This window comes from Andrena cerasifolii, chromosome 6, assembly GCF_050908995.1.
Source record: "Andrena cerasifolii isolate SP2316 chromosome 6, iyAndCera1_principal, whole genome shotgun sequence".
In the NCBI taxonomy this organism is placed as follows: Eukaryota; Metazoa; Arthropoda; class Insecta; order Hymenoptera; family Andrenidae; genus Andrena; species Andrena cerasifolii.
Window position 1 is genome coordinate 16,212,996 of NC_135123.1, and position 24,115 is coordinate 16,237,110.

Here is a 24,115-nt window from a genome sequence, read left to right on the forward strand (position 1 = left end):
GTCACGTTAAGAAGCATGAGAACAGCAATTTTACGGATCATCAATACCGATGGAAAGCCGATTTAAGTGGAAAGTATAATACTGCTCCACAGAAATATTCATATCTTTGCTCTGATATTGCAACTCCCAAATCTCATATTGTCCTCGAGGAATTTGTCTATTCAGGAAAGCTTTCTCGTTATATTCGATTTCGACGAGCCTTCAAGCGCCCCCACTTTGCAATTCACAGTTATTTCTTAAATGGCCCGCCCCTTTGAAAAATCGTCAAGGGAGTAACGTAGTTGGAGAAACTAATTAAATGTGATGGAAATGAAAAAAGGAGGAGAAGACTAGTTCCCCACACATTCTTAAACCTTTAGCGTCTAAGGTATCATCCCTACTAATATATAAAAGTAAAATGTTGTCTGTTTGTTTGTTTGTCATTCTTTCACGCCCAAACGACTGAACAAATCTCAATGAAATTTTGAATATACAGTCGAACCTCGATAACTCGAATCGCAAGGGAAGAGAAAAAATCTTCGAATTGTAGAGGTTTCGACTTATCGGGTTTTTAAGTTGCAGCTGTGTTTGCAACGGAGCCGATGGGAATGAAACAAAATTTCGACTTACAGACGTTTTCGAGTTATCGAGGTTCGACTGTACATTACATACGTCTATATTAGACTTTCTTTGCTGTTTCGCTGTTCGCACCGGATTATGCTGTACCTAAACCCTGCATTAATTTGTTTTATGCACATTAACCCCTGAAAATAAGAAAAAAAATTTATATAAGAATATAAAAATTCAGACAATTTTTAACGATAAAAAGAAAGCTGGATATTTTTCCTTCGACGAGATCTAGGTGCCGGCGCTAAACTATTAAGCAATGTCAACTTTAGGAATCATCCAGCAACTCTCCTGGATTCGTTGCCCGAAGTGTAGAACGAAGGAAATCATTAACATTTCGCGAAACATCGCCTATCCTACGAACAAATCCCTTCGCCAGAAACACTTCCTCTCAAATCCCTGTCCGATATTCCTCACTACTCCACTTTACACAATCCCTCAGCATGTAATCCATCGGCCATTCGTTTCTGCAGAACGCATTTTCACATTTTTACATAATTTCTTTCACTCGGCGTGTCCGACTTTCCTCCCAGAAGCATTGACCGCGAGAAAAACGACCGTATCCATCTCTCGATCTCACTCGCTCCCCCTCCCCCTCCCCTGCGGTTCCCCCAGTTGGCCGAGTTCAATCAAAAGTCATTCCCCGGGATAGGTCGATTGATCTCTCTTTCGATGTCGAATCGTAATTATCCCGTGTCCGTATCGTTATGGAATTTATCGAAGTGAACACGCCCTGGTCTGGCGATGCGTTACGTAAAACACCGCAACCAACACCGTAAAGTCCCGCGTACGGACGTGCATTTCGTGTGTAACACACGTGTACGCACGTGTCACGGCTGCGCGCCACCCACTCGTAATAGATTTCCTTTCCTCGCCGTGCGACCGTCCCAACAGGCCGCACAGAAACGTTCCCTGTTGTCGCGGCGACGAGATTTAGGCATCTCCGGCCCCGTGAATCAAGACTGATGACTGTGCCTTCAGGGGGGGGGGGGTCGAACCACGCCGATTCAAATTTAGACTACGAGAGTTCGAACCAGACCTCGAATCGTTCCGTGTTTTTCCATTTCACTGCCCGTCTGTCGCCTTTTCCACTCGACCAGCAAAACGCCCACGCAGGCCCGAGTCGCCTAATAGAAAGGTGCTCCGAGTATTCGAAGTGATTCGAGACCGATTGGTGGGACGCCAACGTTCGGTGACACGAGTTAATCTCCTGGCTTCAAAGCCGACTACGTACCAGCTTCGCGAAAGACATCACCTACCAGTTGACTCATCAATGATAAATTCATTGCAAGATGCAAGATGTAAGAGGCGATTGCGAGTAGATGGATCGTTAGTGGACGCTGGATGAGTTAAAGGAGGCGACGAGTTCGTACGGTGTAAGAACTCGTTGAGACGTTAATTACGCGATACGGATAGGCGCGTGTGGCTAAGAAGAATTTGTACTGCCCCTCTGACGCTAGGCATAGAAATTGCAAAAGAAATTGAAACGTCCGAGGTTAATAGTCGTTATCGAGCCGGTGGTTGCAGGGCAAAATCAGAGGGGAAGTAGAACCGTTTGTTAACATTCCTCTTCCAGAATGTTCGCGCAGTCAAGGCCGGTACCTTAACTGTAAAACCGGCTCCGATGCAACTTGACTCGACAGAGGGCCCGCATTTACCCGCCAAGTAACTCGTAAGTATCAATTTCTAGGCCGAAAGTGGCGGTAAAAGTTGCCGGCGAAAAATACGTGGACCAATTTCACTAGATTCGTCGAGAATCGAGGATTCGATAATTCAGGATTGATCAAACAATCCCAGTTGTAAGTAGTACAATCTGTACAAAGTATGGGAAGTATAGAAAGCAGAAGCAGTGTAATTAAAGTAGCGTAACGAAGGCGGCAATCATAGTGAACAAGTAGCGTCCACGAAAAAAGCAACACCACCACGATGTATCTAAAAATTCGCATGAAACTGTATTTGAGAATCGGTACAACGTGATAATTCGCTAACAAAGCTCTCCTGTTCGGAGATCGAACGGTGACGTAAACATCTGAAGTAAATCGGAGAGAGAGAGAGAGATCAACACAATCTGTCCGTGCCAATAATTTCTGCCGGACCGAATGCATTTAAAACAGCGGCTCACTGAGCTACTCCAAGGGAAAAGGAATGAAACAAAACGGTCGATCGGTTCAAATTATACGTTCCACGTGTCAGAATGCCAAATGAGAAACGGCGGCGTCTGTAAACAGGCAGAGCACACTGTTATTTCTGAATATCGACTCGAAGCGTCGCAATTGCAGTTGGAACGTTCATCCTGTCCGTGAACCGGGAATTTCATTGACACCGCGGATATTATTGTACATTGTTCCATTTTGCAGAGCATCAAGATCGTCACCGTTGCTGCACGCAACGCGAGCCAGCCGATTATGAAAATAAAATGTACACCCTTCCTCTTCTTCTTCTTCTACTCCTTCCTCTCCATCTTTCCCGTTTATTATTATTTTTTTTTTCGTTGTAAGAAACCAGCCGCGTAACGTCAGGCTGGGTTAATATCGCGAATTAATTATCGCGCTAGTCGTTAGCACGAGAGCTTCAAGGATGCCTTGGCACGGTGTTTTCTGCACTGACCCTGACAACACAACAATGTAGCCAAACGGAACGACAGCCCTCGTCGAAGAGCACCAGTTCCAATTAAAACGGCTCACCCGAGTAGGGAACGCCGCTCCGCTTTTTGGCCTCAATTAATGCACCGAATTTCTTACCTCTCATATCCTTTGTCCGTACGGAACATCCTTGCGTTACGTTCAATTTTACGCCTCTGCGACTTTTATACGCCTGCTCGGAACGGCCGAGGGACCGAGCTTCGGGACGTGTCAGGAGAATTATCGGGGATGATAAAATCACGAGCAGGTTAACCATTTGCGCGCCAAGCGTGCTGGGAGCACAGTGGTGGCAGAGTTTCAAAGGACAGGGAGGATCACTTTGAATCAATCAAGGAACACTTCTGTTTGCAGATGTAACACACCGTGACAAGACAATGGATACAACTTTCTAAATTGTAAGCTAGAGGGATTCGGGGGCCACGTTCTTTGCTCAGGTACGATATTTATCGTAGCCCCTTTTAATTATAGGCGTTTTATAATGGGAATGTTGGTTCCGTTGCGATTAAAAACGAGCCTCGGCATACGCGCAAAGAATGTCAAAAGAACGATGGCCTAGCCAGTGTATTATCTGATAGTAAGATAATAGAGCAAACAAAGTACTACCGCGGTGTCGCAACGCTAGTACAATCTCGTTAAGATTGCGAGATCATTATCGTGCTGGTCGATTAAAAAGATTCCAAACAGCCGTGAACGTGCACATTGCTGCTAATATTATAGTCGTTTAATCGGCGACGAGAAAGCCGACAGCGTTCCAAACTGCCAGGGAGTTAAACAACTTTGCACGGTAGAGCATGGACCAGAAGAACAAACAGTTGGACAGCCACGAGATACTTAAGGAGCAAGGGCACATTGCGATAAAACAGCGTAACAAACTCATCGTGAAGAAAAGTGTACGAAGGTGAAGGAAAATAAAATATTGTTACAGAAGTATCCGACAAAATTAAATTGAATACTGAGTATATGGTAGATACTTAAATTCTTTAATGATATCATGATATCCACTGTTCATTTAAACAAAAAAATTGGTCGAATGTCATAACATATTTCTTGGGGATTTTGATAAGAATTGCAATTAATAAATACTGGAAATAATAAATAGTATTTCACTGCACCTAACACAGACGTTCTCCAACCACTCAACTTTTAATCCCACACCACTTTCCCAACCATTAGATAGAAAAATGCTATGTCAACTATATTACCTATTCGATTACACCGTTGACACCACAGCTTTTTCTATCTCGCAATCAGATTCGAATTAAAAGTCGAGGCAAAGGAAAGAGGCGGCGGAAGATTCGAGAGGGCCGAGAAAGGCCGCAGCTACTTCTGGTGGGTGAGCAAAGTCACGGACAATATTTCCCAAGATATTCTCTATTTACCCTTATCGATCGCCAGGAAAACGTATAAGAGAGTTACTGCCGCGCAAAGCCAGCCCCGGGGACTTATGATCGCTTATATTCCATAGGGGCTTAATGCCGTCTAGACCGGATGGCTCGCGAGTATATTCGTCAAGTGGAATCGCCTATTACATCCCTCGGAATCGGCATGCGTTTAGGAAAACTGCCTGCAGGACAAGGCTCAAATGGGGGTAAGACAGGGGCTAGCGGGAGGGCCGGATAGAGAAAGTCCGGAGGGGGTTGATGCGAAAGGTTCGGGGGGAGGCTTGGCAAAGATTCAAACAGTGATTGTAAGGGCCTGTCTCAGCGGAGCGCGTCCGGAATATTTCTCCTTACTTTTCTGTGTGTCTGGACCTTTGTTCATCTTGCCAACTTCTCTTTCTCCCGTTCTACCCGCCCCCAGCCCACCGCGCAACCCTCTTTTTACCCCCTGTGTGTCCAGCTCGTGGCTCCTTTTTCCGCGATCTATCCCCTCACTGGAGGAGGACTCGAGCGTATTGACAGAGAGACTGTGAAATATTCGGTGACGATTTATATTGCGAAAAAGGTGCGGGCGCAGCGATATCCTTGTATATTAGGATCCCGATATAAAAAGCTGCCGGTCTCTGTGTATCGAAGATGATTCTCGAGAAATCCACTGCACGCGGTGCTGCAGGATACGACTGTATGCTAGGGATACTCGCATGGACGTGCCAAGGAAAACAGGTGGAACGATAGTTCTTGAGCGGTTCAACTTTTTAGTAAAATTCTTTAGCTTGTGCCAATGAAATATGCGAAGAGCAATGGCATGTGGGAATAATTAGATTAACTCAATCAGTTAATTGTGAGATTTAATTTGCCGAGGTTCGAACATACATGTCAGGGAATGATAATATGTACATCGATGTGACAGTTGTGTTATTTGGTTTTTAATTAGAAGAAACCTCTTGCGAGATCACACACTAGGGTTGCCAACCGTACTATATTATAGAGTATTGTACTATATTTTTGTCTAACGTACTATATACTGTTAGAAAAAGATATAGTACGCAAATATATTATATTTCCGATACATCGATAAAATTCTACAATTTTAGTTATTTTTTATTCTATGGCTACATCAAAACTTTGATTTGTGAATTTAAACTTGAACAGAGAGGGTTTTTTTCTGTAACGAATCAGAGCCAGTCTACCTCTCATAAATATGAGCTCCTTATAAATGTTAATTGAAACTTTCAGCGCAATCAAAACTTTGACATATTTATTAAAGACAATAAATTAATTAATTAAGAATGCAAGCACAAAAAAATGTATATTAAAAAAATAAGATGTTTTAATGTAGTTTCATATTGTACCACTTTCCTCCGAAAAGTACTACATTTTTTCACAATGCAACGTATCTGCAACTTTCGCTTAAATTGAGTTATTGCTGCCAGGTAGCAGAAAAATAGTTTATCTATATGTATATTAAATAAGAAAGCCATACCTGTATTAAAACTGAAGATATAACAGTTTATATTTCGGACGTACTTGAAAGCGATGTCTGATTTTGAGCATATCTACCAAAGTTTCCTATGCAGTTTATGAAATATTTTACGTGTTTGTCTCAAATATTTAGATACCTACCTGTTTATCCGGATTTAATATTTAACCTAATCCGATTTTTATAGCATACCGGTGGCATAGCACAGAATACTAAAAGTCATTTATCTCAGAACCACCTTTTGACCAGATACGCCCTTTCGAATTAACACGGCAGAATGTACCTACTACATTTTTCATCAGATTTGACCGTACAGCACTATACTTTCCCAGAAAAAAGTTAGCAACTCTACAACACACTGATCGTAGAGGAAAGATACTATGTGTCTCACCGAATGTACAAAATCGAACACTGTAATGTTGCTCGTAATAATCCCTCCTCCGCCGATGCCGAATAATCCAACTAAAACCAACTTAAACTCCCTCCTCGTGGTCGAACCACGTCCAGAATAACTCACTCTGGAACCCCCATGCTGTCGCCAAAGATACCCGCGAAATGTCCCCTTGAAATTGTATTCGGTACCAGGGAAACTGCCGAATAAGAAACTCAGCTGATAAATTCAGCTAAGCGATGCACGTAGCATCCCCCGCCCGTCGGCGTCACCCCTGGCCGCTCCCCCGCCCCCTGGGGCCACAATTGCAACGAGAATAGAATTTATAGCGCTAAGTCGGCGTTATCAGTTCTGTAAAGTGCGAAATAATGCGCACTAAACATATCTGCGTTTGTCAGGGTCTGCGGCAGCGGGCAGATGGGAAACTTCGAAATAAATACGGCAAAGCGATACGTACATACATACAGTGATAGCGGCTAGCTGCATTCCGAGCTACGAACGCTATGTTTCAGGCTGCTTAATCTTTTTACGTTTTCCTCCTGGCCAGCCATGGCTACACGAGGAATTTATACACGCGGCGCGTGTGCCAGCCGCGGAGGTACCCTTTCCGAATGTAAATTCTCCACTTCGTGCCGCGCCACAATCGAACCGTGAAACCGTTGCTTAACACTTCTATCACAGGCGACACCGAAAATTTTGGGTCGTAATACTGCGGATTGGTGACGGTGTCCTTCGCAAAAAGGCTCGAGCATGTGGGATGCTTGATGTGACTCACAAGAGAAGTTAGGCAATCTGGAAGTTCAGAAAATTCTGCAACTTTGTGTGCAAGTGGAGTAGTTGAGCCGTAACACAACCCTATTTTTGTTGGTGCCATAGTGCGGTTTTGGAGGGTGAAATCACACTATGAAAAAAATCCAAAACAGGTGTTCTTTTTCGTGGAATATCTTGATTCAAAAAATAAGAAATAAGTTTCGGAGTTACATGTGATCGGAGGTGTTGATAGAATTTGATATACAATAAAAGTTGTTAATTAAAAAAATGATATTTTTAAATTCTCAATTGCTTATGTTTCATAGAACTGCACATTTGTTTTCTGGATATGGGAGAATAAACCTTTTTTTTTTTGCTATTTCCATCTCCGAGTGTATATTCGAATCTCCAGGTTGGAATGTGTGACACTCCGGGCTTTATATGCTGATAAGGTCGCAACTGTGATCGCGAGTCGCACAAGTGCCACGTGCGAAAAGGCCTTAAGGCATCTTCTTGATAGAATCATTGTGAATATCGGTCGAAGCCAAGGAAGTGTTACGCGAGAATCGACCGGATTCTTTTTGGAACTGTCCAAAACGCGCTCGAAATTTATTTCACCGGGGCCCATCGAATATACGATCAGGTTGAAAAGCAATGACGGAGAGAGAGGGAGAGTTAGGTATAGAAAAAGCGGAAAAGAGAAAGAGAAGACTGGGTAAGCTGGGAAAGAAGCGTGAAAGGATCACTGGGCGTGTCCACACAGATCGAATCGAAAACCCGCTGCTTTATTAAGCCGGCGGGGTGAATGGTAGAACACCAGCTACGATAAAGGCAGACCGTTCCCTTTACTACTCGGGCTTAAGGCCGTATCGCGCGAAACGAAACTTTCACGCGCTGGCCCGTGACATTTCTCCGATGCACCGTTCCTTACTTAATTCAATTCCCCGAATTAGCGCGGCGTCAACGATCGAGCTGAGACAACCTGGTGCAACACGCAGGCCTGGACGTTCAGGCAAAGGTTTCGGTGGATGCTCGCCTGAAAATCGATAACTATCAAGCTTCGCGGAATGAAGCGACTTGCGGGCATACGTCGAGGGCGTAAGACGGGGCAGTCAAAACTGTTATAATCAACACGAAAATATTGTACTTCTCCCCAATGGGGGAAATTTAAAACTCCAGTATCTCTAGGGTTGCCAACTTTTTTTCGAGAAAATATAGTACTTCACGGCCATACATTGGGAAAAAATATTGTACTTTTCAAAGGAAAGAGCTACAAAATTAAATTACACTAAAACCACATCTTATTTTTTGTGCATTTTCCATTCTTAATAAACTAATAAACTCATAATAATCGTCTGTAATAAATATGTCTAAGGTTTGATTGCACTGAAAGTCCAAATTAACATATATAAGGAGCCCATTTTTTATGAGATACAGACTGGCTCTGTTTCTCTCTTCCCGCCACTTCATTTTCATTATAGAAAAAGAATCCTCTCCGTTAAAGTTTAAATTCGCAAATTAAAGTTTTGATGCAGCCATAATAGAAAAATAAGTAAAATTGCAGAATTTAGTTTTTTGATGTACTACTATATACTTTTCTAACAGTAGCTATATAGTACACTAGACAAAAATATAGCACAATACCTACTATATATTATAGTACGGTTGGCAAGCCTACTTGCAACCTACACAGCTTCTTGAGCAATCAGGAAATATGTGTAAAGTATCACCGTCACTATCACAACCGTACAATAATCGTTAACGAAGGACACGGAAAAATCGTAAGATATCACTTATGTAGAGCGATCGTTGCAGTTTCGTTGCCACGGCACATCTGATATAAATGGAATATTTACGAAAAAGTTCCCATATCTACATTATTATACAGGTATGTCTAGATCGCACTGCAGGTTTATTTACCTTCTTCTTTATTTTCCTTAGAAACGTCGCGCGTCGTCACACTTCGTTCTTCAATATCGCAGCAATTTTGCAAATATAACTGGCCAGCAAAGCATTTGGAAGTGGCTGCCTCCAGAATCTCATTTCGGGCTGCAAGTTTGCCCCCGCGTTCGCTCGTATAATTCACGATAACGAGGCGAGAGAGCGACGACCAACCACCGGAGACACGGGAGAAACGATCGAGAGGAGCATGAAATTGGAGCCAAGCGAGGAGAAAATCAAGCCCCAACGAATTTAGAGGTGTTACGAGGCGGAAACGCGACTTTATCAACGTACGCTGGATACAACTGCACAGGTCCCACGATTCGTGCACCAGTTGGACCGTGCTATCTGCTCGGCGCTAATCAAATAGCACGATCTACATAATTTGTTTAGGAGCGGCTATAAATCATTACACAAGCTCGCAGCTTATCTCGAGTGCTGATCCAGTGAAATTAGTGTTACTCGGCCGCGGTTGCTCGTAGATTCTCATTGCCCGTGTCTGAAGCAGGTCAACGTTCCAGAGGTGTTCACCGAATCTGGACTTTTGTAAGCGATCGATTAAGCCTTACCGGGCCTCCCTGTAATGTCTCTTAAACAACAAAGCGTGCATCCCAAAGCAAACTCAGAAAGGAAATAAAACTGTTAAAATGCGGCAAATCCTTCTCCCATGGCATGTATTAATGGATGGACCTTTTTCCCAGATCGATATCTCAGGATCGCCTCTTCCATGGGTCTTTCGAAACGGTATTGAATGGGACACCGTGATAATTGGCCCTTTATACAAGAATCGTGTGCTGTGTCACCGAATATTACAGAAATCCTGTGGCCCATTTCGAAGGCACCGCCGGCACAGAACCGTAAGGACCACCTGCTAATGAAAGTCTGATTTACAGCCTTTCCTTCGTGGAAATTCACTCTGCCCCCTATCAGCCGGTCCTTTGAGCGCTGCGTGGCCGTAAACTACTTCGACCGAAGAAACTCTTTCCTATGTAGCTGACGGGGAAAACAAGATCGAACGGAAGGATTCGGAAGCGGCTGTGCGAAAACAACGAAACGCTTCTAACGGACCACGAGACTGTCGCGGAACAAATCTTAATAATTGCTCGTATTTCAGGGGGAACGGAGGCAAGGCAGTCAGGGGCAAATGCTGCGTACCCTTTGATTAATCAAAGAAAGGAACACTTTGGCTAAATGATTGCTGCGGATACTTGAAATTCAAACCCCCTTTTCACCCTCCTCTCATTTATGATATTAATAATAATTCGTGCGCTTTGCAATCCACGTCTCTTCAAAAATACAATTTCCTAAATTTGATTACTAAATAACAGATTACAATAACAACAGGATCCATTTAAGGTACACAAATGATCCCTTTAGTGAGCGTAAAAACGCGGAGCCTAAAAACTGCAAAACGAGGAACACTCGCGACTCTTTTTCGCGTACAGTGCCCAGCGGCCTTCTCGTAAATTCAGTGTCAGTTTCAAATAATCAGCCTCGGGTCGTCGTAAAACAGCACAGCGACTTCGAACAAATAAGCGGCTGATCGCGTGAGTAGTGAGGAATAAAGGCTGACAAACGGGCAAAACGAGGTCTGCGAAGGACAACAATCAACGTTGAACAACTCCTGCTACCATGCCCCCATGCTAGCGGAGTAGACGCGCCTGTCCCGCGTGAAATTGATGAAACCGCCTCGTGCTTCCGGAAGAACGCAGCCAGCCAGGCGCCAGGAAGTCGTGACACGGCCCTGCCGCTCCACGTGCTCACGTACGGATATCCATACACGTGTACTCGCGTCTCAACAACGCAACAGTTGCATGGAATTCATTTTTCAACAATCGACTTACCGGTTTTTCTAACGCCCGGCGTCGAGATACCGTCTAATCGGCGCGCAGTAACTCATCAGGTGAAGTCACAATGATTACTTCGTAAAATGTAAACGTAAGAAAACCAGAAGTTTGACATTCGTGATGCACCTTGAGTCGGTCTCAAGTTTATCGTGAAGTTCACTGTGAAAAATGGATGCAAAGGTAAGGGTAATGTGAGAATACAGAAGAAACTTTAAGGAATGAAATTTTTGGATGGTACATGTACCTAATGTGTGATTTAGGGTTGCACGAGTTCGAATGAAAAAGTTGGGTAATTTTGGGAAGCGATCGATGATCGAAATGAGTGTCTTAGTTAGGGTATAAAAGTATGATGGATGTTTTGATTGTAACGTTTCAAGGTCTTAATTTCTAGTTGCAGAAACGTGACTGTGATTTTGTTATATCGGAAGGTTCCAGGAAGTCTTAACGCTTGATTGAAAAATCAAATTCGTAGGGGAAACAATTGCTGGACAATTACAGTATTTGATAATATCGCGAGCTATTTGAAGATCACCTGGGATAAATGCTCCTATCTACGATCACGTTCCCTCTATCGACCATCTGTCTTATTCTTCCACTAATGTTAACGAATGAACGAATGTATACATGAAATGAAACGCTAAGTATTGAAGTAAAGAATCTATTATCTATCACAACTATGAACCACATATGCGACATTTCATCAAAAGAAACCAAACAATGCTGTCGTACACTTGAATTCAAAGTACTGAAATTGATCGACAGTGGGATGAATATATGTTACTCAAATGGTTACATTTATTATCAGGAGTTTATCAGGCTACAAAATAACTTATTACGATTAACAGAGCAAATACATTTCAGAAATTAATTAATGAGGGCTCAAGATAATTGGTAATAAACACAAGTTGGTCGATAAAGGAGACGAGCAATTTCGTACAAATTTCGATATAATTTTACCGCAAAAACTCAATTTAATTTCAAGCTGAAAATACCAATGTCCCCAAAATCCAAGCTTCGCGACAATTTCGTTTACGCGTTCATGAAGCATAATTTACTTGAATAATTGTAGCCCACCACGTCCAGTAATAAGACTTTATCTTACTCCCTGATAAAGAAATTGTACGGCGACTACTGTTTAAAAGAGTAGCTACCTATTTTTCAAAGTTCCAGTTGAAAAGTATGCAGAATAGTTTTGCAATCTCAGTAGTAAGGAGAATTGACCAATTTCTACCATTCTCATTCAAAAACGTATCGTATTTCACCAAAAGAAATGGAAGATTTTACGCTACATTTATTACACCCACCAGTTTGTAAAAAGTAATGTGTCGAAAGATGCATATGATTAGACAAGAAGTTAACGACGTAAGTCGCGTATAACCTACCCGAACATTTGCAACAGGGTAATGACTGGCCGCGGAAGAAAGATATGAAAAGATATACTGTTCCGTGTAATAATAACACTAATCTGGTGCGATAAACCCAAAGTACCCCTGTAAAAACCTCAGCCAACGAAGGATTTGCCCGACGAATAGTATCCGCAGGAAGGCAGTAATACGTTAGCGTTTATATCCAAATTTCTCGAAAAGAAATGTAAATTTTCTTGCCGCGAGAAGAATACATTAACATTGGAACTGTTTGGTATTCACAACTGAGATCTTTTTGATATTACACTGCTATGCAAAGGAAGCTGTCTGCACTACTTTCATAAAACGGTCCCCTTTCACCTTCCTATTTATTTTTTAATTCTCTCCTAATGATCTTCGCCCAACTTCCCTTAACAAAAATTTAATTTCTTCCTCTACCTTCCCTTAAGAAAATTAAATTCTTCGCTCCTCCTTACATTTTCCAGCCAAGTTTATTAAGCTTCTGCTGCTTCCTGTACCAAGGCCTATAGACTTCTATAGGTTTGCGCAGGCACATTCTCCGTGCCCTGTACACTCCAACTTCCATGCCCCTCGTGCAGCGCGAAATCTGCATTCACCGAGAATTTTCCAAAGGAACAATTAAACGAGCAGTGCTCGGCCTTGAGGAGATCTACGAGAGCGCAATACATCTCTCGGTCGAATGGAAATCTTTGGCGTAAGAAAGGAAAGTTCAACACCTGGCCCTCGCTTGACCTAACTCAACCTGATCCGGATGCTCTATAGAGATCCGCGTCTTTTCACCGAGTGAAGCGAAACATTTGCCGAGGACCTCGCCACAGAAAAGGTTTAGCACCGCCAGCTGCAGCCGGTGGCCATGTTGTGAAAGCGTAGCAGTTGTCCAAAAGCGCGTATACCTGGCCTGCCCTAATTGGCCACTGTCGATTACCCCGTGCTCCCGAGGTGCGCTGGCGATAAAAATCGACAACGTCCATTGACTGATTGCGCTAAGAGCCCGCCATCTTCATCCGTCTAGATGATCCATCGAGGTTATCTCCACCGTATAAAACATCGATTACGAGAAACACCGGCATCCCCGGGCGCGTATATCCGCGTCGAGAGGGGAGCCACGGATAAGAATTACCAGCAGCTCGTACCTTTACACCTGCGACAGAATTCGCCGGCTCCTCGGAGACCAGGCGATCATTAATACCCACCGGGAAACGAAGCGGGTTACGCGCGGGAATTATTACACGCTGGCAGGCATCGCGCGGCAGCCGACATACGTGCAAGCATTTCATATGCGACGCTACTAATTAACTGTTATTTAATTAGTCGTAGCCCGTCTATGTAGGTCATCTCTTTAATAAAGTCGACGGCCGGGACGGTCTTCCTAACCGCCGTGAAATTGGACAGTTCAATCAATTAGCCATGCCGGCTTTCGGGCACGCGAGAACGTGGGGTATTTCAGGTGGCGATCGACCCGCGGCACGTCCACAATTTATAACTCGGGAAGAAGGAATTATCATAACTGACAGCTAGCGACTGTCACTGCGCTACTGCTCGCTAGTAATATCACGGGAAGATAGCAGGTGGAGTTACATGCGTTGGGCATCTTGGACACGTCGGGCCCCTCTAACGCCCTAGCGCGCTTGCGATTGTTATTTTATGTGCGAACGGTATCAAAAGCCGCAACACGAGCACGGTCAAATTCGAAAGCCAAGTTCGCCAGGGGACGGGCTCTGCATAATGCCATGGGAACCAGTCCGGGGAGAATTCGTCGGTAGCGAAGAGGCTTGCTGACGCGGACGGCTAATTAAAACGACCAGGGAATGATAATATTTGAGGAATTATTGCAAATTCAACGTCCAGTCGTGGCTCGTTTGCGAGATACCATCGACGGAGTAAACTGTCCCATCGTGCAACCTATGTCCACGGATCCAAGGGCGAAGGAAATGCAATCACCATAATTAATCGCGCGATTTCCAACGGAGGCTCCGGCGCGTTGGGGGTGAATCGCGATGGGACGCGTGTATGGGGAGAACGGTCGATTAATAACGCTGATGGAGATAAAGGTATAGAATGGATAGGAAAAGTGTATCCTTTTGTTATCGAGGGCAAATTTTCTGGGCATGAAGTACCTAAGTCTGGCAGAGTGTTTGCTTGGGGCTAATATGTTGGTGGGACATTTTTCATTGGACGTTGAGGAGCTATCAAACTATTAACTGGCAATTTTGGTGGGAATGCAAATGCAGTGAAGGATGCGCTGGAGAATTTGAGCGTGAAGATGGGAAACGTTTACATTGGGATATCGTACAGCCACCCAAGGGCAGTAATAATTTACGACGCGACTTTTTTTGCAAGAGTGATTTAGTATGCAAGTGCTACAAAGATCACGTAATGCGAATTGATTTGTATTTTGTTTCTCCAACCGAGGATTCCCGAAATTTCTGATTTGGAACTGAATCCTGGATATTAGGCTTCTTTGTGATTAACTTGTCACTGTCGTAAATAATATGCTTAAACATTGCAAGCTGCGTACGATCGCAAACGCCGCGAATGAACGACATCTCAAAGTTGTTGCATTCCTTGGAGAAAATCGCGTGACACAACATTCGTAACACTCACGGAGATTAGTGTCATGGACGAAGAGATTTCGACAAACGAATGTACACAGTAATTAAACGTACGATCTGATAGGTTTGTTCAATGCCTCGCCTACGATCATCCTTTTTGCACGTCGTAATTTGTCGGCACTGAAATACGCTTCGTTCAAAGTAAACAAGACAGGTGTTAAAAAAAACAATGCAAATTGTCGTTTTTCAATGGAGACACTTGAAATGCGGGGCCTTGAGAGGCAATTCGCGGCTAAAAGTTTCGCGTAATTACCCAACGTGGCGTAAGTCGCGAGGGCAATTTGCATCTCCTCAAGACTAAGAAAACATAATTACCGTCGTATATCAAAAGATTTGCAACAGAGTGTGCGTTCAGACTGGCGAATGAAATATGGCATCGGTTGGAAACGAAGAGGAAAAGCCAAAGCCGCCTGTGCGACTGAAAACTCGTACTTTCCCGCGAATTCTCTGATTTATACTCAAGGGGGGGACCCCCTGCAGTTTCGATCGTTATCGCACGCTGCGGATCTTGATCAAACTGCAAGAGTCGCGCGGAGATCGGGTGATTTTTTATTCTCGGTTCAACGTTTCCAGAAATATCCGTTTATCGATCGATCATCGGGATTCTACACGTGGACAAGTTGCTGAATCTACTGCCAAGTGATTAAATCACTGTCTCAAGACAATCTGTGATAGCTTATCGTGCTTGTTCTACCGTGCGGCCAAGTTATCTGACAGTGGCACTGGTTGGCTGTCATTTCTCTCAAGATATTTCGTTCGGGTGTTCGTGAAATAAAGAATTTTGAGTAAGGAAAAATTCCTTACTAAGTAGAAAATAAAATGTATCGATTTCAGAAAAATTTTGATATGAAAAAATTCAGATTTATAATAAACTAGAATCGTAGACCGAAAATGGGGTTAATAATGTACGGCAGATGGAACAGGAATAAGGGATGTTTGTACCGTAGTGTTTCTATATACGAATATTGCAAAATTTACATATAAGTTTCAGTTGATGAAATTAATGCAAATTAAATTCAAACAATTTACTCGATCGAAACTGATTTAGTTCGAACCCCAAATTGGGAATTCCATGGATGGTTATTTGATATTGATTAGCGATATGTGCATATATCAAGTTCTACGAAGCTATCCAAAATAGTTTGTTATTTATCGATTTCTAATGATATGACTGATTACTGATGATTGACTGATTAAGTGCCACAATTTTCACCACGAACGTCAAGTGTCTATCACAATAGACTTGTACTTGCTGCTCAATCAATATGAAGAAAGGCTATTACACGCAGAGCAGATAAAAAAGTAATACTGTAGCGATAGCGGACTAGAAAAACAAGGATAAATTTCGCAAGGTCCAACCGTCTCGAGAGGCTAAACAGGTGTCTTTTTTACAGTTTTCAGAAGAGTGGCGAAACGAAGATAATTAACATTAATCGAAAAACCAGTCTCATCAGATGTGAAAAAGAACTCGATCATTCGCTACAATGAAAATTCTGTTCTACAAATTATAGCGACGGAATGATTCCGATTTAAATCCACGTAATTTGTAAATACCTATCATTCCATTCCTGACGTCTTTGCAAGATAAAAAAATTATTTTTAAGAAAGTCATTTTCTTTTAGACCCGTTTTAGTCTAAAGAACGCGTTACGCTCGTGGGAACGCGTCTTTAGGTAACGGAGTTTACGATTTTAGCCTGAAAACCGCCGGTGCTTTTAATATTTTCGAACACAAAGACTTAAAAACTTTTATGGTACTTAAGGGTACCCTTCCATCAAATCACTCCAAAAATAGATAATTTTTAAGATTTTATTTAAAAAGAGTAAACGTCATAGTGTTAAAAAACATTTTAGACTGTATTTGTACATCATTGAAGATAATAAAAAATTTGTTTTGCATATTTTATGTAATACTGCTGTCTGTTGGTGGGAGTGACTGCCCTGGTGACACAAAAAAAGTTCCGCAACTTTATAACGCCTTGTAGGATTATCTGAAATCAACAAACCAAGAAAATTCTTAATGTTTATAAGATTGTTCATGGAATCATTTATGGCCAAAGCAAGATATTGTAATCTCTTGTTTCAACAGACGTTTGAACTACAAACATCGAAGGAACAGGTAATTTTACGCACGAAAATGTTTATAAAAAGAAGGAGACAGGTCGAAAAGTTATAATCGTAGATGATTCCGTGAACAATCTAATAAAGTTCAAGAATTTGCTTGGTTTGTTGATTTCAGACAATTCTACAAGGCGTTTTAAATTCCACAGACGCGGAATATTTTTTGTATCACCAGCACAGTCACTCCCACCAACAGACAGCAGTATTACATAAAATATGCAAAACAATTTTTTTTTATTATCTTCAACAATGTACAAATACAGCCTAAAAAGTTTTTTAACACTATGAAGTTTACTTTTTTTCAAATAAAATCCTAAAACTGACCTATTTTGAAGTGATTTGATAGGAGGGTACCCTTAACAAACCAGCATCAAAATCTAGAGCCACATGCCGCTTCAAACTCCCTAAATTCCATCCCTTTGCTAAAAAAGATATCTTCAAACATCACGAAACAATATCGAGACTCACCGAATGATCTTCCTCTTGTTATTGGGATGAAGTCTCTTCGCCATTTCCGGGTCGATTTTGGCCAATTTCTTAAGAAGCTCCTCGCTGCTCTCGTTGGTCGATCGATCCAGCTCGATCTTCATCTTCTTCGTCGACAACACATCCTCCTGCTCCTCGATGTTTCTGTCCGACCTTTTGTTACTTCCATCGGTCGTGGCCCTGCTGGAATCGTTGGGCCGTGCGGCGCTGTTTTCCGGGTTGGGTAGCAGAATTTGCCACAGGAGGGATTCAATGTAATAATTGGTGCCACCGACGATGATCGGTAGCTTTCCCCTGGCCAGCAGGTCGTCCATCTAAAGCGGCCAAAGAAAAAGGAGCGTTCTAGGAGGACTGCGAAGGTTGTGAACAGAGGGTCGTAAGATCGGCATTAAAGACCATGACTAATTGTCAGTCTCATGGTCTTCTCTGTGTCGCGCGGAATCGTTCAGCTTCGTTCGAAAATGAATTTTTACGAAGCCCTCCGAACACGGAGCGAATGGATTCCGCGCAGCATCGGGGCTGATCGCGCCGCACCAGAAGCGTGGCAGACGCAGCACGCTCGTGCGGAAACGAACCCCCGACGAATGTGAGCTTGCAGGTTGTTAATTGTTACGTGACTGGGAGATCATTGTGTTAGTGAACGAGTAACATTGCACTTGCGACTTTGCAATCGGCGATGCAACGAGTCCAAGCGATATACGTGAATCGATAGGGCTTGGTTTATTAGTTAGGAGTTGTTAAAGACGATCTGTACGTGCTACTTGGTAAAAATCAAACGTATATGCAGACGGATAAAAGAGGAGAAATTACAATGGGTAGGGTCATGTCCCTGAACTGCGTCACGGTGAAATCAAGGATCAGAGGGTCTACGACATCCAACATGTGATGCGCCGCCATTGCTCTCTCTTCGTTCGTCACTTTCGCGGTGACGATATCCAGGCCATTGTACACCTGTAAATTTACGGAAAGGAGAATTGTTAATCAGGTGACAAACACGCTGGCGCGAGTTTCATTTATAAAATCGTTCATCTTTATAAGTGGAGTGTTTACTCTGAAATTGCTAGGTAGTCCCTGTAAGACTGTTGAAAAAGAAGCGCTTGGTTTGAAGTGCAAAATACAGGATGTACATCGTAAGAATCTGAACAATGTAACGCGATTCAAGGTTTCAATGAATACTGATCGTTGCTCGAATTTTAATTGCATACTGGCGATACGAATTTATTGGTCGTTTAAAGCAGGTAAAGTTCTATTTATAACTTCTTTTTCTCACATTATCGCGAGCACCTTGAGAAGTGTATGGATTGTCACAATCTAAATGATGTATAATATTGGCTGCATATTATTTACGAAATTATTTAGCAAATATTGTTATATCACTTTGTTGTTACTTTCTCAGAAAAGCCATGTATTTTTAATTTTTTATTACATCCAACTGACGGTGAGTTTAAACGTACAATCAACGAGGCGAACAAAGTGCAGCTTGATAACGAGCAATGTGAAACTAGGAGCTATCTGTTTTCTTGAAACCCAGTTCCTGCATGGTTCACAAATAGAAGCAAATTAAGCGTTTCATTTCGGAATGTCGTCGGAACCCTTGACCATATCTGTGCTCAGTTTCCTTCACTACAGGCTGAAGTTAAAGATAAGTGGAACCTGGAGAGCTGAAACAGGAAACGTCAAACCCTGTGTCGAGCCAGTTATCAATGTTGTCACGAAGTGGGTTCAGGAAGATTTTTGTCACAACGAGGAAAACTGCGTCTTGGCAAATTGCAGTGGTGACCAGCTCAATTATAACCTTATTTGATAATACACAGAACACAGACTATGGAGATGGGCATCACTACTTCGATATTATTTACAGGAAGAAAGGAATCGTGCTTAACTGACAGAAAAAAAGATACAAAATTTGCTTTCTCTAGTACTCTAATCTCTACAGTATCAATTCGTACAGCTATGTGGTATTAAGTCACTTGAAAAAGAGTAACCAACGTTGAGGATTAAATCGTTCAAAGCACCAGCTCGATGATATTTCATTTCGATAAGTGTCTATGCTAGCTGATCAGCTAAAAGAGAAGAAAATCACGTGAAACAGTTCAAGCATGCTGATTTCTGTAATCACCCGACAGGAAAACTACTGGAAGCATTGCACATCTTTCCTGTAAAGACGTCGAATGTTTCTTTGCACATTTAAAATAATTGAATCGATGCACTAATAGGAGCCCGGAAATTCTTGTAATTAGACGCTCGCTGATTAGGAAAGGGAACATAATTTTGGATGGAGACGCGGCTGTCGGGACGAACAGCTGAAATATCTTTGCAACAGCTCATCGCAGAGAACGCTCCTTAATGGATGGTCTCGATATTCTTGCATTGCAAAAATTGTATACTTTATGCTCCCGATGTTCCGTTAAGTTACACTATCACTGGACCGAGCGAACAGGTTTCCGACGTTACGGTTTGCGCCTGGGTAACTTGAATGACCACGTCTTCAACCTTCATTAACCTTTTTTATCAGCGTCTTATTGGGCGAGTCGCTTCGGAGATTCTCGCGAAGCGGGAACACGAGCGGAAGTTCCATCGCGAGGATCGCGCGCCATCGACAAAGAGATTCGGGAAACGAACAGAAAAACGGAAAATTCCAATGAAACGAGATGGGCTGAATTTCTGTAAATTCGCGAGCTGACACAGATGAAATGCAAGAAGATGTATCAACCTGCGCAATTAACAAATTTAAGAAATGAAAAAGGAAATCGTGCAACGCGGAGACGCTTAATTTTGATTTGAATGTTAGCAGCTGTGCGTGTCTTTCAAAATGCTTAGCAGTATTCTAAGGATTTTTGTATTTGAATAAAGATCTGGCTGACGAGGGAACGGATAAATGTTCCTGCCGGAGGTTTGTTTATAACACTTCGATGCTCGTGCGCCCGAAAACGTAATGATAAAGCAGACGGGGAAAAGAAAGTAGAGGAGGCCGCCGACTAACACGTGGACGAAGTATCAACAAAGTTCAAGGAGAGAAATCGAGCAACGACCGCTAGTATCTTTCATTATCGAAATTAGTAGCTAGCTCGTACGAATCGATATTACTATGTCGCAACACGCTCGACGGTTTTTTAACCTGTTTACGCGAGACGTGTTAATCACTTAATTAGATTAATAAAATGCACACGACGCTCTCTGGTGGCGCCCATTATCGCTTCAAAAATTTTCGAAACGTTGAGGAGTGATTGCGATGAAATATAAGTATCGTTCTTGTAACAAGCGTGAGTATTGAGACTTTTATGCTTGGATATGGAAGTGAACGTGAAAATTAGGAGATACGTAGATACCTATCTATGCCTTTTCAAATGGAAAATATTTCAAACAAATCATTTCCAAACAGGAGAAAATCAAATTCCACTCGCCTAATTCGGTGTATTCGATTCTAAAACTCTGCAATACACCCACCCCCTTCTTGAAATCGTTAAGGTAATGACTAATTTAGGTTTCTCCCGCAGTGGAAAATGTTTTCAGGGACTAACGGATAATTGTACACTCTCTGTCCTTCATTTGCTAGTTCACTGTTACTAGGTAACTTCAAAAAGCTTCCCAATGCCATGGTAACTCCAGAAGGCAGTTATCATCGTCAGCTGATCATTTTCATCACTATACCACATTCATAAAACAATTCATCTAATTTACACACCATTTGCCTCCATTCACAAACATTTGCCTATTTGCAAACGTTGCTCGCAAAAGAAATAACTCGGGAAACACAGAAATCCTTTATCATTCATAATAATTACTGTGACTTCTAAAGGGGGCTTCTAAATACGAAATAAAAACCACCTTAGACATTTTTCGCCATGCCATAAGCACGAATAAAAGCGGCTGGTATGCACTCTTGAAATGCAAAAAGGAGAGATAGAAAGAAGCCCGACGATACATCGGCTGGACTACGCATCTCTCCATCTTCGGGAGGCCGAGAAATTCGGCGATCACCGGCGGTGGTCATTATATAACGCGAGGAGGAAAGAACGGCGATGGTGCGTGATTAATTAACGCCATAACGACGGGCTAGTGTCGAAATCCACGTCTCGCCCGGGGACCAGGCCACCGAGACGTCATTCATCGTTCACTCATTCATCATTCAATGGGCAATTCGTCAGCGGAGAGATTCCGCGGGGGCTCCGTGAAGAATCCGTGGTACATCTCCACTCCAGACAGACCCAATTCGAGAGGCCGTAAATAGACTCTGGGGCAGAGAGCGAAGAACGACTGGTCTGATCGCTTCCTAGACACAAGGTCGCGAGGCTACCGCAGAGGAAGGGAATAGTCGGTTGGCAGAACAGATATAACGAATAGCTCGAGGCACCCTGAACTATAGTTCTCACGAGTGAAACTGAAGGGGACATAAGCAGAAGTCTCCTTATAATTTTTAAAAAAAAAGTAGGTATACTTGAGGATAAAAGTGCTTTTCACCACTAACACTGGGGCCTTGTAGATCTACCACAGCCCTTGATCTTGATGTGAAAGCAAGAGGGATGAAATTGGTAGCGCCCTTAAGTATCTTACAGATAAATCGAGAGCTCAGGGACGTGTTTGGTTTACTTTTTGGATATTAGTACTTTGGGAATAGAGATATGACGAAATATGTGCATTGATTGCTTTGAGTGGCCTACAACAGCTTTAAGTTCCTGTAATTTAAAGAATATTGCGAAATCTACGACTGCTTCTCTTATATGTTCGTTATACCTGCTCCACTAGCAGCACAAAACGAATATGGACGGAGCATGGAAATGACTGATCAAGCGACAGGGAAAACTGAATGTAGAGGAATTTGCTGTGCTATAACGCAGCTTACACGGTTCATAAAAGCTCGCGTGTAAGAGCATCCCGTGTCATGATTTATCGATATCGCTTAAGAGGTATTGCGACGAAGACCTCCCACCGTCGCGGGCAGCAATTTTATCGGAGTTACGAATCGCGAGGCAATGACGAAGTACGCGTCGATTGATATTTTATCGCGTGTACTCGGTTGATCGGTGGGTGTCGCGGGAAACCAGCGGCTGCCTAATCATTCGGACGGAATTAACAGGGATTTATAGAATTGCCAACGAAATTGGGAGCCGTGACGTTTCGTTTACCAAGTTTCACCTGCGATTGACAAGTAGTTGGAATGTGAATGTTTGAAACCCAGCGATACCTAATCCTAAAAAAATCTTCGCTTCTTTTGACGACACGTAAAAGTATCATATAGAATTCTGAGGTGCCTTTTAAAGGTCTGCTATTCCTGTTGCAGAGAAAAATGCAATTGGAATACGTACGTAGATTCGAATTGTATGTAGCGGGAAACCTTGGACTGATGTAAAAATGCTGAAATGTAATTAAAAGACGCTTCTAATGACTGGCTGATGACAGACCTTGACTTGAATACCGTCTACAGCAGAGGCAGAAGAAGTAAGTGGCGTTAAAATTCAAATGAAATAGTGTTTTAATGAAAGCACTGGACCCAACACTATAGTAGTCACGAGCTCCCATGACATCAGTTGAAGGTTAACGATAACACGGGTTTAATCTCTGCCACCTCTAGTTTTATTCACCGTTGTACCCGATTAAATTTAATTAGCCTGTGTGGTAAGTAAGAACGGACGACAGAAGAAACGTACCGGAATAAAACTGCTTTTTATGCATATATATAAAAAAAAGGGAAGGAAAGGTCGACTGATTAGTAACGAACATACATGTGACATGTGCGCAGCTGTTGCATTTTCGTTCATAGAAACAAATGAAATACACGATCCCCAAAGTCCGTAATACGGGATGGATTATTATTCATCAGCACGATCACATCCGGATCGTGGACATTGTATTCACTAATTTGCATTATCTTTCGAAGACACGCGCGTCAATGAAACCATTGAATGGAAATCGCCGATTCCAACATGGATATTAGGGTAAAGGCAGGTAATATGGAACTTCGTAAAATTTCGATAAAGAAATAACGAACTCTTTAGGCAATCGTGTATACTAGATCCCTAGACACGATAGACGATGATACTGACAATTGAGCATGAATTGGGCATCCATCATTGAAAGAGAAACGTTTATATTTTTCGTAGGGTGTAAAAGTTTCTGAAAAGTGCATCAAACAGTTAAATATTGTAGTGAAGGTATGTTACAAAGTATTATCTTGACATAATTTATCATTAAATATGTGTGTTCTTGATTATTCAACAACAATTTACTAATAAAGTTACTTTCTTCTTAGTATAATTCTTAATTTCTTGATAGATGAAGTTGATAATGACGATGACGACGATGATGCGGAATGCTTATTTTGCGATGGTAATTATAAAAATAATGACAATGAAAAGTAGACCCAATGTATTCGTTGCTTTCAGTGGGCACACAAGGAATGTGGGGCTTCCGACGTATTATTCACGTGCCCAATTTGTAGGAGACGTAGAAAGCACTAAGCAGAATTAAATCTTCTAC

General features: G+C 42.4%; 1 protein-coding gene and 1 long non-coding RNA gene across 6 annotated transcripts in view; one reads left to right on the forward strand and one right to left on the reverse strand.

Moving 5' to 3' along the window:
* Window positions 1–24,115, reverse strand: part of LOC143370431 (tRNA dimethylallyltransferase) — a 116,731-nt gene that overhangs the window by 66,694 nt on the left and 25,922 nt on the right. For 3 of the 4 annotated variants that reach the window (XM_076815553.1, XM_076815549.1, XM_076815552.1), the window contains exons 2-3: window positions 18,449–18,589; window positions 17,621–17,952 (exon numbers count right to left, since the gene is read on the reverse strand). In XM_076815553.1, coding sequence (XP_076671668.1) covers window positions 17,621–17,952; window positions 18,449–18,589 — 473 coding nt within the window. The remainder of the gene's footprint in view (window positions 1–17,620; window positions 17,953–18,448; window positions 18,590–24,115) is intronic. The other variant, XM_076815551.1, reaches the window with a different exon arrangement.
* Window positions 668–5,776, forward strand: LOC143369937 (uncharacterized). Of its 2 annotated transcripts, XR_013085531.1 has the most exons (4): window positions 668–3,643; window positions 3,717–4,175; window positions 4,500–4,577; window positions 4,644–5,775. It is a non-coding gene; the product is annotated as an uncharacterized LOC143369937 (long non-coding RNA). The 2 variants fall into 2 exon arrangements; XR_013085530.1 differs by having other exon boundaries at window positions 671–3,643; window positions 4,500–5,776.